The sequence below is a fragment of the Aspergillus sclerotioniger genome (genome assembly GCF_003184525.1).
Source record: "Aspergillus sclerotioniger CBS 115572 chromosome Unknown BO94scaffold_10, whole genome shotgun sequence".
Classification (NCBI taxonomy): Eukaryota; Fungi; Ascomycota; class Eurotiomycetes; order Eurotiales; family Aspergillaceae; genus Aspergillus; species Aspergillus sclerotioniger.
In genome coordinates this window covers 1,002,694-1,016,479 of record NW_020291000.1, presented here as the reverse complement: position 1 = coordinate 1,016,479, position 13,786 = coordinate 1,002,694, and the positions used below count along the sequence as shown (strand labels likewise).

At 49.9% G+C, this 13,786-nt stretch overlaps 3 protein-coding genes across 3 annotated transcripts; all 3 read left to right on the top strand.

The window, feature by feature from the left end:
• The first annotated feature begins 178 nt into the window (after nucleotides 1-178).
• Nucleotides 179-8,927, top strand: BO94DRAFT_593527 (type I polyketide synthase). The gene is made up of 8 exons (XM_025616185.1): nucleotides 179-747; nucleotides 815-959; nucleotides 982-1,283; nucleotides 1,342-1,932; nucleotides 2,002-2,052; nucleotides 2,104-7,389; nucleotides 7,433-7,759; nucleotides 7,825-8,927. Exons 1-8 carry the CDS (start codon nucleotides 514-516, stop codon nucleotides 8,668-8,670), a joined length of 7,782 nt encoding a protein of 2,593 aa, XP_025468994.1. The 5' UTR covers nucleotides 179-513; the 3' UTR covers nucleotides 8,671-8,927.
• A 474-nt stretch (nucleotides 8,928-9,401) lies between these two features.
• Nucleotides 9,402-11,210, top strand: BO94DRAFT_534101 (NAD(P)-dependent alcohol dehydrogenase). Its single transcript, XM_025611461.1, has 3 exons — nucleotides 9,402-10,073; nucleotides 10,135-10,567; nucleotides 10,622-11,210. Exons 1-3 carry the CDS (start codon nucleotides 9,791-9,793, stop codon nucleotides 10,905-10,907), a joined length of 1,002 nt encoding a protein of 333 aa, XP_025468993.1. The 5' UTR covers nucleotides 9,402-9,790; the 3' UTR covers nucleotides 10,908-11,210.
• A 994-nt stretch (nucleotides 11,211-12,204) lies between these two features.
• On the top strand, nucleotides 12,205-13,301 carry BO94DRAFT_534100 (alpha/beta-hydrolase). The gene has a single exon (XM_025611460.1). The coding sequence runs from the start codon at nucleotides 12,384-12,386 to the stop codon at nucleotides 13,176-13,178; it is 795 nt and encodes a 264-aa protein (XP_025468992.1). The 5' UTR covers nucleotides 12,205-12,383; the 3' UTR covers nucleotides 13,179-13,301.
• Nucleotides 13,302-13,786: the final 485 nt, after the last annotated feature.

Below are 13,786 nucleotides of genomic sequence, written 5' to 3'. Positions count from 1 at the left end.
TTGATCAGATTATTGTTTGTCACTCCTAAGTTTTGGGGGAGGGGCTGCGACAGACAGCGCAGGAGTTGTTGCTTTCCTGCATGTAGGAGTGGACGGGACGCTGCATGCTGACATGCAAAACCAGATACCGCCCCCAATCAGCTTGTATTAGCTACGTACTATCCAAAAAGCCAGGTACATCGGCAAGTGTCCCTTGCATCCTGGTAGTATTTTTGGCTAGTTCATGTATCTAGTGACATACTAAATGTATCTGTCATAGCCCCCGCATGGTAGCATGAGTCTGAAACATACACAGCCGGGTTTCTGTGGGCTATGCATCCCATTACTATCACTGTGTATGAGATTGATAGGGCGAAGAACCATGTACGTAGTAGTGGGCAAGGCAGACTGGACCCCCTGCTCCTAAGCATCCAGTACATCATCAAACCAATATGAGGGTTACCCGTCGAGGTATACATATCCCACGGCTTCCACCATACGGCCTTCGATATCACCCAGCAAGACTTCAATCCAATGGCATCCATTCACCAAGAGACCTCGGGCCAGAACGGCCAAAGCTCGACCAGCAATGGCGGACCCCATCCCATTGCCATCGTGGGATTTGCATTTGAATTCCCCCAGAATGCGACATCCGATGGTTGTTTCTGGCAGATGCTTTGCAAGGGAAGGTCTGCCAGTACCGAATTTCCCAAAGATCGGTTAAACGTTGATTCTTTCTATCATCCTGACGATTCTCGGCATGGCACGGTGCGTATCTATACATGCCATCTAGTGGCGAAAGCGAGGCATATTAATGACTGATGAATTCGCTTAGATCCCAGTCCGGGGAGGAAACTTCATTCATGGAGATATAAGAGCTTTCGATGCTCCATTCTTTTCCATCACACCCGGGGAAGCAGCCTGTATGGACCCGCAGCACCGACGCATGTTGGAGACTGCATACCATGCGTTAGAGGACGGTAAGTAACAACATGACAGTAGAGGCAATATTTATGGAAGCTTATGTACCGCCAGCCGGGATACCCATTTCGAAGTGCTCGGGATCGGACACCTCCGTCTATACGGGGTGCTTCACGAACGATTATCAGAGTATCCTGCAGCAAGATTATGAAGCAGAGCAGAGACACGCGGCTATGGGTATTGCTCCGTCGATGATAGCGAATCGAGTGAGCTGGTTTTTCAACTTCAAAGGGACATCCATGAACTTGGACACCGCTTGCTCAAGCAGCTTGGTTGCCTTGCATCTAGCATGTCAGGATTTGCAGTCTCGCACTGCATCAATGGTACGTTATGAAGCTCCAGACGGTTCAGTAATGCAATTTAATAGAAATAATTTGACAGGCCCTTGCTGGTGGTGCAAACCTTGTATTTCACCCCAACTTCATGAAGATTATGTCTTCATTCAACTTCCTTTCTCCAGACAGTCAATGCTGGAGCTTTGATGCCCGGGCAAGTGGCTATGCCCGTGGTGAAGGAACCGTGATGGTCGTTCTCAAACGCCTAGACGATGCCTTGCGGGACGGCAACACCATCCGCGCTATTATTCGAAACACTGGCTCCAATCAGGACGGCAGGACTCCGGGAATCACTCAGCCGAGTTTAGAATCTCAAGTCGAATTAATTGAGCGCACATACCGGCAAGCTAACATTGATATGGGACCGACTCGGTTTTTTGAAGCCCACGGGACCGGCACACCAGTGGGTGACCCAATCGAAGCAAATGCCATTGGACAGGCGTTTCAACACTGCCGAACTGTCGACGACCCGCTTTATATCGGAGCAGTGAAGGCCAATATAGGCCACCTGGAAGGAGCAAGTGGTTTGGCAGGCCTCGTCAAAGCGCTCCTTGTGTTGGAAAATGGCGTCATTCCCCCAATTGCTGGACTTGAAACCCTCAATAGAAGTATTGATCCTGAAAAGCTGCGGTTGCATGTGAGAGCTTCATCTGAGATTACGGGTACACGAGCTGTCTATCGCTAACACTGGGTGACCCTCTCGCAGTTCCCGAATAAAGCTATCCCCTGGCCAACAGCGGGCCTTCGTCGAGCATGTGTAAGAATTCCACTCTGCCCTGTCCTTGTCGCCCATGCTTACTCTCTGTAGGTCAACTCGTTTGGGTTTGGTGGTACAAACGCGACAGTTATCCTGGATGATGTCCACCACTATCTGGAACTGAATGGCCTCCAAGGATACCATCGGACGCAGCAGTTCCCGCCTGGCAATCTCTTGACACTTCGCAATGGACATACCTTTCAGCATACTCTTTCGGTTTTCGCAAGACAAAATGGCGAGATACCAGACGGTCCCCTAAGTCATGGACTAGCAACCGAGGCTCCCAAATTGCTGGTTTGGTCTGCTGCGGACAAAACGACCGCCCAAAAGTTATCGGCAGCATACCACGATTTTCTTAACGAGCAATCACCTGATATATTGGCATTGTCATATACGTTGGCTGTGAGAAGGAGCCACTTCACATGGAAAAATTTCGCAGTCGTCGACCCACAAACGAGTCCATCCTTCATCGACCTGGGGCCTAGGGATCCAATCCGGGCTCAAGATAACTCTCGCCTTGCTTTCGTTTTTACTGGCCAAGGAGCTCAGTATATGGGCATGGGACGAGAGCTTTTCTCTTTTCCGGTATTCCGGAACACCATAGACCTTCTGGAAGACTGTTTGGTGAAACAGCTCGGTTGCTCCTGGTCCCTGCGGCGACTTCTGGAAAGCAATGACACGATCGTTCCGGTTGATGAACCTGAGTACAGTCAACCTATCACAACCTGCCTCCAGATTGCACTGGTCGATCTGTTGGAAAGTCTAGGGATTACGCCGGCCGTCGTTTTGGGTCACTCCTCTGGGGAGATTGCTGCAGCATATGCGTCAGGAGGGCTGTCGCGCTTCTCAACCGTGAAGGTAGCTTACTATCGAGGCCTGCTATCATCCCAATTGGCTAGCAGGAAAGCCAACATGTCAATGATGGCTGTTGGTATATCCAGGGAAAACGTAGCACCTTATCTTGACCGAATATCTGAGCTCGACGGTTCTTTAGACGTTTCCATTGGATGTGTCAACAGCCCACAGAGCATCACTTTAACTGGCAACATTCAAAAACTCGGTGTGCTCAAACAATGGTTCGACGCTGATTCAATATTTGCGCGGAACTTGCGAGTTCCCATCGCCTACCATTCGCATGCCATGAATGAGATCGCTGATGACTACCGCCTCGCAATTGGAACCCTGGAGCCAGGGGCAAACCCTCACTCTGTGCTCATGATGTCATCAGTTACTCGGGATCTTGTAACTGGAGAAGCCCTCACCGATGCAAGCTATTGGGTCCGAAACCTGACCTCTACAGTGGAGTTTGATGGAGCACTCTCAAGACTTCTGGTTCAATCAAGCCAGCGGCCCCGAAAACAATTGGGGCGCAGTACTCCGATAGATCTTCGTGTTTCCCAGCTCCTAGAAATCGGCCCACACAAGGCACTTCAAGGACCGATAAATGAGACGTTGCGCTCATCCGCCAAAGCTGATAAGCCAGGGTATATTCCGCTCCTGGTACGGCAACAAAATGCACATCGGTGCCTGTTGACGACTGTTGGAAAACTCTACTGCGCCGGATACCCAGTTGATATCCTATCAGTCAATGGCGTCGAAGAAATACCTCAGCCAATGCCTCCGAACATGCCGCGGTACCCTTTCAATCATCAACATACATACTGGAAGGAAGGGCGTCTCAGCGAGAACTTTCGATTCCGCGACACTGCTCGACATGAATTGCTTGGAACCCGCAATATTGACTGGAACGCACAAGTAGCGCAGTGGCGTAATATTATTCGGTTAAACGAGCTTCCATGGCTCCGCGATCATAAGATTGACGGTCAGACTATATTTCCAGCGACAGGTATGGTGGTAATGGCAGTGGAGGCTTTGCGACAGCTCCTTGGCCCTACTACAACCATGACCGGAGTCCAGATCCGAGATGTAAGCTTTCTCCATGCGATCAGGTTCACGCATGGAGCAGAGCAAGTCGAGACGCAGTTGACTTTGTCCAGTGATTCACTTCCCGGGACCCTGAGCTGGACACAATTTAGACTCTTCGTGATAGAGAATGGAAGCTATGTGGAATGTTGTCGTGGATTCATTCGATCAACTGCGGATCAGGAATCACCCCCGGCAGACAATTCCTTCACAGCTGGACGAACGTTTGAGGATTGGATCTCTTGTGTTGATAACGCCTGCAAATCACCAAGAGACCGTTACAACATGTCAACCGGAGACACTGTTGAATATGGGCCTTGCTTCCAAAATGTGGAGAACATGCGAATTGGGGCCGGAGGTGAAGCTGTAGCCGATGTGAACATGAACACATGGAAGTCAAATGCTACAAGCAGTGAATGGTCCTCGAAATACACCGTTCACCCTTGTACGATGGATGGTCTCGCACAGCTTGTCGTCCCAGCCCTTGCTGAGGGACGGGATTACTTGCCCACAATGGTTCCGGTCCGTGCTGCCAGTATTTGGATTGATTGCAGTGAGCCATCATTTCTGCATGAAGGGAATATCCTAGCTCTGGCCAGATGCAGCATTCGTGGCAATCGCCTGGCCACGTCCGATATTGTTGGGGCAGTCAAAGACTCATTGAGGCCGGTTTTGTGCATCAAGGGTCTCGAAACCACATTCATTGGCACTGCTTCTTCTCTTAATGAGAGCTCGCCTCGTCCTCTATGCACCAGGCTCCTCTGGAGACCGGACATTAGTATGATGAGCCATGAACAGATAGCCGACCAGATGACTCGGGACAGACCTAAAGAGCCTCCAGAAGCAGTAAGCCAATACGAGACATTGGTATTGGCCATCTCATGTTTCGTCGAGGAAGCCGTTCAATATCTGAAAGAAACACCGTCTCTGACCATACCATCCTACCTCCGCAGCTATGTCGACTGGATGAACTACCAACAAAGATTGCTGCACAACGGGGTTTCCCGCGCAGCAGTTCAGTACTTTCTGACTAATCCGAATGCACGCGAGTCCCTGAATGCTGAGGTAGAGCAGGCTGGTGTGGAAGGCCACTTTTTCATGCATGTCGGACGTCATTTGATTGCAGTACTTTCGGGTGACGCTGACCCCCTTGACGTGATGTTCCGGAATAAGCTGGCTGATCGCTACTATGAGCAAATGTTGTCGAGTCCCCATCATGCTCACCCTGCTTCGGTATACATCGGCCACTTATGCTTCAAAACCCCTTCAATGAACATCCTCGAGGTCGGTGCCGGTACAGGTGGGCAGACATTGCGAACTCTCGAAACCCTTGGCTCCAATGGGGTAACAAAGTGCACAAGATACGATCACACGGATATCTCACCGGGATTCTTCCCTCGAGCCCAGGAGAAATTTTCGAAGTATGCCAACATTATGCAGTTTCGGGTTTGCGACATTTCCAAGGACCCAGTGGCTCAGTCATTTGAAGCAGCAAGCTATGATCTCATTCTAGCATCCCACGTCCTGCACGCAACAAGGTTGGATGACTCACTCAGAAATATCTGGAAACTGCTCAAGCCCGGCGGGAAGCTAGTTTTGTTCGAAACCACCAATCCGGATGCTGTTCATATTGGATTCGCGTTTGGTCTACTCAAGGGCTGGTGGGATCCTCTCAATCATGAAACCCGCTCTATGCACAGCCCATGTCTGACAACTATGCAATGGGATGGCCAACTGAGAAGAAACGGATTCTCTGGTGTCGATATTGAAGTTCCCGGACAGGACAGCATGGAATGCCGCTATAGTAGCATCATCATATCCACTGCGATTACTGAAATTGGTGGAACTTCCAGCATGTCAGACAACGTTCTTCTGGTCAGGGATCCGGACGCAAGACACCAATGCCAAGTTGCGGATACTGTTCAGAATCGTCTTGCTGCATCGGTCTGTAGCCTTGCAGAGATATCCGAAATTGATGTGAATCCAACCACGATAGTGATATCCTTACTGGAATTGCACGCGAACCTGCTGGATGGCATATCCGAAACTGACTACGGCCTATTGCAGAGACTTGTGGCCAAAGCGAAGAATATGTTCTGGATTAGCCAGCCAGTCTCGGGAGAGCAAACACCACAACAGCATCTGGCAGAGGGGTTCGGACGCACACTAGCATCTGAAGACTCGACCCGGAAATTTGTAACACTCGCTCTGGAGTGCGCCCAATCAAATGAGCAAGTTTCAGAGCTCATAATAAACCTAACCAAGCAAATCGGGTTGTCATCGATAGACAACCTTGAGGCGAATTACTCGGTGACAGACGGTACTGTCTGCATCCCTCGTGTTGTTGCATACGAGACCATGAACGAGCGAGTCTCTCAACTGCTTAAGCCACGAAGGCAGGAGTACTCTCCGCTTCGCCCCAACACGCGGGCGTCCCTCCACCTGGGCCCTCCTGGGGCTATTCACACACTAATGTATCGAGAGGATACACTAGATCGGTTTCCTCTGGAAAAGGACGAGCTTCTCGTCCAAGTTAAGGCCTTCGGCCTCACATTTCGGGACTATCTCATGGTTTCGGGACAACTGGATCAGCTCGATCTCGGAACCGAATGCGCCGGGATCGTTCAAGAAGCAGGTAATCGAACGGGGTTTAAACCTGGAGACCGAGTATGCCTGATTGGCAAGCAGTTGGCACGCACATATGTTCGCGCCAAAGCCGCCAACGCCGCTTTTATTCCCATGGGAATGAGCTTTGCAGAGGCCGCTTCATTGCCGACATCCCTCTGGATCGCGTACCAAGCAGTGGATCAAATAGCTCGGCTCGAAAAGGGCGAAACAGCCTCGATCCTCCAAGCTTCCAGCAGTATCGGCCAGATGATGATTCAGCTAGCAATCAAACGAGGCGCGCGTGTCTTGGCGATGGCAAGCACAGCTTCCAAAAGAGAGTTCGTCTGCAATAGGCTTGGTATCCCTGCGTCGAGCGTCTTCTCTAGTTGTCAGTCTTCGTTGCGCAGCAAACTGTATCAGATTACTGGCGCACAAGGAGTTGATGTTGTCATTGGTTCCCTAGCTGATTGCAATTTGGACCTCTCTAAGTGCCTCGCTGCCTGTGGCCGCATCATTGACATCGGTCTGAAGGAGAATGCAAGCACAACGATGATGGGCCCTGGGGGTTCTGTCAGAAATACGACACAAGCATCCCTTAGCCTAGTGAGGACTCTCCAGGGAAAGCCTTCTGTTGCTTGCCGGGCCTTTCACAATGCTATGGGGGTGTACCTTGAAGAGCACCTCAAACCCCCGCAGCCTCTGAATATATATGCAGCTGGTGAAGTGGGAGCAGCATTTGAAAGCTTTCAAAAGCTTGATATTGTTGAAAAGCGAGTTATTGAACTGACCGAGGGAATGACTATTGAGGTGTGTCCTATGAAAAAGAGACTTGCACGCATTTGGCTGACAGTTTCAGGTGGACTGCATGAACGAACCTCTTTATACTTTTCCGGCTAATGCTTCATACGTCATTGCAGGAGGGCTTGGGGGGCTAGGTCGAACTTTTGCGCGATGGATGGCGAACAGAGGCGCAGGCTACTTGATCCTTCTATCACGCTCAGGAACGAAGGATAACGCCTCTCGAGAGCTTCTGAATGACTTGCAGGCACAAGGAGTATTTGTTGCCACCCCGAAAGTGGATATCAGCGATATCGTCAGCCTGAGAGAGACACTCACTAAGCTCGAGAGAACTATGCCACCGATACGAGGGTGCATACAAGCGACGGTGGCTTTGAGGGTAAGTATCGTTTCTCACCATCTGCAAATAATAACGGCTGCAAATATCTGATTATATGACTCCAGGACAATCTCTTCGACAAGATGTCGTATGAAGATTGGGTGGTTAGCACAAGTTCGAAGGTAACTGGGTCATGGAATCTCCACCAAGTTCTTCCAAGAGACCTAGATTTCTTCGTGCTCTTGTCATCGCTCAACGGAATCTTTGGAAGTCGGGCACAGGCCAATTATGCGGCTGGTAACACATTCAAGGACGCCCTTGCCCTTTATCGACTAGCGTGTGGGCAAAAGGCAGTTTCTATTGATCTAGGCTTAATGGTTGCTGAAGGGGTAGTTGCCGAAAACGAATTCCTGTTGGCCTCAATGCGCCGAATAGGACATTTGATGGAAATCGCTCAGGAAGAACTGCTCGCCCTGCTGGATCACTACTGCAATCCCAATCTACCACTACTCTCGGCTGACGATGCACAAGTTCTTGTTGGGGTTGAGATGCCTTCAGCGGTTATGGCAAAGGGATTAGACCTCCATCATTCGATACGCCGGCCGATTTTCAGCCATTTGTTTCGAATGGGGGTTTATGGAGTGTCTAACGAGCCAAACAATGGAGCTACTTATGTGGGAATCGACCGTCCAGCTGCACTCAAAGCGGCTTCCTCGCAAGATGACGCCGTTGCCCTTGTCACTGAGTGGACTGTTACGAAGGTCAGCCAGATCCTTGGACTCTCAGCATCAGACGTTGAGTCAAGCAAACCAATCCATGCCTATGGAATCGATTCTCTCGTGGCTGTTGATCTAAAAAATTGGTTTGAGAGAGATATCGGGGCCAATTTCACGGTCTTTGATCTGATGGGCAAGGCTTCACTAGGACAGTTGAGTCTCATAGCGACACAAACTAGTCGCTATCGTCGTTGATTTGGGGGTGGGGGGTTGTTCAAGCGTCACTCTTAGTCGTGTCTCCTTTAGCCTTCTTCGTTGCTTATTTTTCCTTGATCAGGGGATGTTCGCCTATCGACTCATCATCCAGCAAGCCAAAACCTACCTATTCATCAAATATCCAGCGATCATTGTATGGATAGCAGGTCCAAGACATCGAAACATATGCATGTGCATGTGAGACTTGCGGTGAGTTTGACCACTGCGAAAGATTTTCAAGTTGGCTGTAATGGATGTCTTTAATCTCGATCAATTCTGGGCTACATCCCTGTGAGCTGTGACGTATGGCTGAAGCACGCCCACAAGCGCTAGTCCTCTTAAGCTGCAAGTGTTTCTGTAGCGGTTCCACAATCCCACGAAGATTCGTTTGACAGTGTGACTAGGTCGCTAGTCGATGATGCGCTGGCTGGTCTCTGCACAGACTAGCCACTCAAGTTATGTTTTTCCACGTTTGTTTTACAGATAAACCAGCAACATCTCCACGTGTGAAAACTCAACCACTGGAATTAAGTGTCGGAATTAAGGGATCGACAACGTCCCGGGCTGACACGGCAGTGGATCCGTGGCGCCCTGAGCCTTCTCGAATTCTTTTCGGCCCGTTGTCGGGCCCGATGTGAAAAAAAACCTTATCGGGAACCAAAGGTTTCCCGTTTTCTTTATTCGAGGACATGGACACACAGGTCATAAAAAAAGCATGAGACAGAGTATAGAAGACATCACTTTCACTCCATAGCGAGAGAGACCGCAAAGCATCCGACACTGGGCTGGATTTTCAAGTTTCGACATGCGGACTTGCCTCGGAAGTCGGGAAATATGCGGTTCGGAGGTGGATCTGGTGGACCATATTTCCCGTGAACATTCCCTGAATTGGTCTCCGCAGGCCCGTTGGCAAGTTTTCGCCAGGTTCCCTGGGATTCCACCAGGAAACCGTTACCCAAATGGAATCACAGCCGTGAGTGGTTTTGGTTTGCTCGCCTCAGCATTAATAATGCCAGGGCAATAAGATAGAAATGGGGCCTTTATAAGGCACATCGCGCCTTTTCTAGACCTCGATCCATCCATATTTCCTCTAAAAAATTATATCTTTGTATCTCCCACAATGAGTGTTACGTACGACGTTTTCCGTGGCTCTGCCGAGGGCCGCATCGTTGCGGGCAAGGCGACGTCCACCCTCCAGCACAACGAAGTCTTCATTGAGACCACCCACTCTGGTCTTTGCGGTACAGACGAGCATTACCTCAAGTCTAACCAGGTGCTCGGCCACGAGGGTATCGGAATCGTCAAGGTTCTTGGCCCCGGTGTCACCTCCGTGAAGGTTGGAGATCGCGTGGGATTTGGGTATACCCACAGTGTCTGCACGTCTTGTGACCACTGCGTTACCGGTACTTTCCCACAAGCCGAATTGTACTCCCGCAATAAAGACGATAGCTAATTCTTATCCAGGTTGGGACCAGTACTGCGAGAACCAGAAGCAATATGGCTTCCACGACTTCGAGAACGGCACTTTCAGTTACGGTGCGGTCTGGGACGCCAACTGCGTCTACAAGATCCCCGACGGATATGACTCAGCCTATGCTGCTCCCCTCATGTGCGCCGGTGCCACTGTGTGGACTGTCCTGACCGAGTATGGCCTTCGCTCGACTGACCGCGTGGCAATCATGGGTATTGGTGGTCTTGGCCATGTGGCCATCAAGCTGGCTGCCGCGATGGGCTGCCACGTTGTTGTTCTTTCTAGCTCCGAATCTAAGCGCCAGGAAGCCATGGACTTTGGCGCCTCTGAGTTCCACGTTTTCCGCTCCGGAGGACCCGTTCCGGAGGGCTTCAAGCCTGTCAACCACCTCTTGCTTTGTGGAAACGCTGGTGTCGATTATCCCTCGTAAGCTACCCTTCTGCTGCTGCTCCTTGTACTAGATGACTAACTCCGATGCAGTCTTATCCCCTTGATGGCTATCCATGGCACAATCTACCCGCTGACTGTGGCTTTCGAGCCTGCTCGCGTGCCCCTGCTGAACCTTGTCTGGAAGGGTGTTCGGATCCAAGGATCGCTGGTGGCCTCTCGTCAGAGTATCCGCAGCCTGCTCGAGTTCGCGGCTAGGAAGAAGGTCTACCCCACCATCATGAAGTTCCCGTTGACCACGGAGGGTATCGAGGAAGCGATGCAGACTTTGCGGGACGGAAAGATGAGATACCGCGGCGTGCTGGTGCGTCAGGAATAAGCGGATGGCCACGATTTTTCTCTTTTGTTGAAAATATACCATTAGTCACGACGATAATAATGCAGATATCACTTACTCTACTCCAGTTGTATGACTCGATGGCTCGAAGCGACTCGAAGCTGTGGACCTTAGGCCAGACTGACCGGAAATGCAAACCCGCCGGCCGATCGGGTGAGTCCCGGAGTTTCGCCGAGCCGTGCAGTCAAACAATGCAGACAGGGCAAACAGGGCAAACAGGGTAACCACGGTTGAACCTCGGCCTGCCTCGGCCATCATCAACGGAGATCATGCTGCATATCCCGGTTCATAAAATAGACATGCCTAATTCAACAGTTGTGAATCAACTAAACCACATGTGGTTGTGAAAGCAGGCGGGACATGTAAACCTTTTCGATGGGAGAATGAATGATTATGGCATACCAGTCTAAAAGATGCCAGAATCGGGAGCAACTTCTCGCCAGGCATCAGCATAATCAGTAGCAGTGAATTCTCTTGCTATGCTCTTGCTGTCAGCAGTAGCATCCGCACGGATACTTTTGCAGCCCACATCCGAAGAAAAAGCAACCCTTGCTATACAATAGAACAAGAGCATGACTACATACTATTGCGGTACTTAAAAGTCCTTCTACCGGCTTATCCTTCCAAAGATTTAGTGCTGTGGGGGGTTGCAGATAAGGTGAGTACCCCACTGAAACCCTTAGGCATCGATCTACAATATGGACAGATGAGACCCGCATTAAGTACCAATTTGAATTACCAACAATTCTAGTTGTGAACTGTTCTCACTCTTACTCCACTAAGCTGCCCCTGCTTCTTTTCATGGTTCTTCCTGGTATTTTTCAAAGGTTCGTATTCGATCCACACCTCTAGTGCTTATTTTGGCCCTCTTCCTTTGAATGGTAGGATTAACTATGTGACTGTTTCCATCACCTAAAATCTATGGCACATGCACTGCTCCTTCGCAAACATCAATATGCCTACATTTCATACAATTTTATTTGCCGCTATGGTCTGGTCTTTTTCACGTGAACTTTGCCTTAATCTGTGTATTTTCAATCTTATTGCATCCAACGTCGGTCAATTTAGTGGCTGCACAGATCCAGCCGGCCTAGATATGGTCTATTCGATGTGTAATCAAGCCTTCTAATTCATTAAACTGCTACGATCGCTGCCTAAATGGTACTATGTGACAGGGGGCCTATGCAGGTTAGTCCATTTTTTGGAAAGAATGTCAGGCTTTCTCGAGGCTTCCCGCTTTTCTTTGTTCTCAGCCTTGTCTCTAACTACCTATATATGGTGGGGAGTTCCCTACGAGATTGGCACATATTTCTCATCATCTTCTTCATCTTCTTCATCTTCATCTTCTTCATCTTCTTCATCTTCTTCATCTTCTCCATTTTGCTCATTCGTATCTGTGTTACAAGCCATCCGTCCCCGGCACTATCTTCTGAAAATACATACCCAATCAAGCACATCATGGCTCCCACCAACCCCGCGATCCTTATCATTCCTGGTGGCTGGCACGTCCCGGCCTCCTACAGCAAGCTTACGGACCTCTTGAAATCTTCGGGGTACGACGTCCATGTTCCCGCCCTCCCTTCCATGAATGGTGTCCGACCCCCAACCGCCGATCTGGAAGCCGATACTGGTCTGTTCCGCGAATACACTCTGAATCTAGCGAATGCTGGCCGAAGTATCATTGTTATTGTCCATTCCTACAGTGGACAGGTTGCAACCAATGGCCTCGCTGGCCTGGGGGCTGATACTCGTGCCCAGCAGGGTCTCTCAGGCGGAGTAGTCCATATTCTCTCTCTGTGTGCCTTTTTACTTCGAGAGGGCCTCGGCATGGTTGATGTGGTGAAACATTTTGATCAAGAGGACTTGATACCTCTGGCGTACGACTTTGACGAGGACCAGACAGTCTTGGACCGCTATCCGGAGCTCCGCTTCATTAATCCGGATTCCAATGACAGCAAGGAAGAGGTGGAAAAGTACTTGGGTACTCTCAAGAGGTGGAACGGCAAGTGCATGTACCAGACTCTAACTACAGAGCGGGCTGCCTGGAGAGACATCCCAATAACCTATGTCTATACCCTTCGTGATGTGACGATTCCCACGGAGTATCAGAAATGGATGGTGGAGACTATGCAGAAGGAAGGCGCGAAGATTGAGACTGTTGAGCTGAACTCGGGCCATTCGCCTGTTTTCAGTAAGCCGAAGGAGGTGGCTGAGATTGTGGACACTCTTGTCGCTCGCTACAGTAAAGAGTGATGTGGCAGATGGGGAAACTCCTGTAGCGAGTTATTTTCTGTACCCAGGCAGTAAATCGTCTTATGAATTATCAGAATAACCTATGAGAATGGCATTTCAACGCCTTGGCAATTTGAACCACGGATGTAAATCCTTCGTCATTACTACTCAAGCTCTTGAGGATCCTGCAAATTGTACACGTATTAACTCAAGTCTGTACCTCATGGCATCTTCCTCTACCTACCAAGTACTAGATAGGCTGGGCCCGTGCCGCTTTAGTCTCTGCCTTAGGACCGAGCTGCCCAATCCCCGATCCCCAAGTGGGGCTAGCCATCTTGTCTTTCTCTATCCAAGATCTTGACACCCCTCCACTTCTTGTAGGTGGATTTTCTGGTGATCCCCTCTCCTGGCTCGTCTAGTGCTTACATCTCCATCTCCACTTTCTATTATTGGTGGTGATTTACGCCTCATAAAAATGCGGTATTTAATCACCACAAGGAAATCGACATGGCCCCATGTAGTATGCACAGCCAGGTATCGAGGTCTCACTACGCTAACAGCTCAAACCCCAACTCAGTGAAAATTTCAGACAAAGAGGAAAGAAGCCTTGCTCCGTACGTACTCTCTAA

Coding starts and splice junctions, on each gene's coding strand:
- BO94DRAFT_534101 (XM_025611461.1), top strand. CDS start 9,791: ATGAGTGTTACGTACGACGTTTTCCGTGGCTCTGCCGAGGGCCGCATC. Junction 10,074..10,134: donor TTGTGACCACTGCGTTACCG/GTACTTTCCCAC, acceptor ATTCTTATCCAG/GTTGGGACCAGTACTGCGAG. Junction 10,568..10,621: donor GCTGGTGTCGATTATCCCTC/GTAAGCTACCCT, acceptor ACTCCGATGCAG/TCTTATCCCCTTGATGGCTA.
- BO94DRAFT_534100 (XM_025611460.1), top strand. CDS start 12,384: ATGGCTCCCACCAACCCCGCGATCCTTATCATTCCTGGTGGCTGGCAC.
- BO94DRAFT_593527 (XM_025616185.1), top strand. CDS start 514: ATGGCATCCATTCACCAAGAGACCTCGGGCCAGAACGGCCAAAGCTCG. Junction 1,933..2,001: donor CTGAAAAGCTGCGGTTGCAT/GTGAGAGCTTCA, acceptor ACCCTCTCGCAG/TTCCCGAATAAAGCTATCCC. Junction 7,390..7,432: donor CCGAGGGAATGACTATTGAG/GTGTGTCCTATG, acceptor TTTGGCTGACAG/TTTCAGGTGGACTGCATGAA.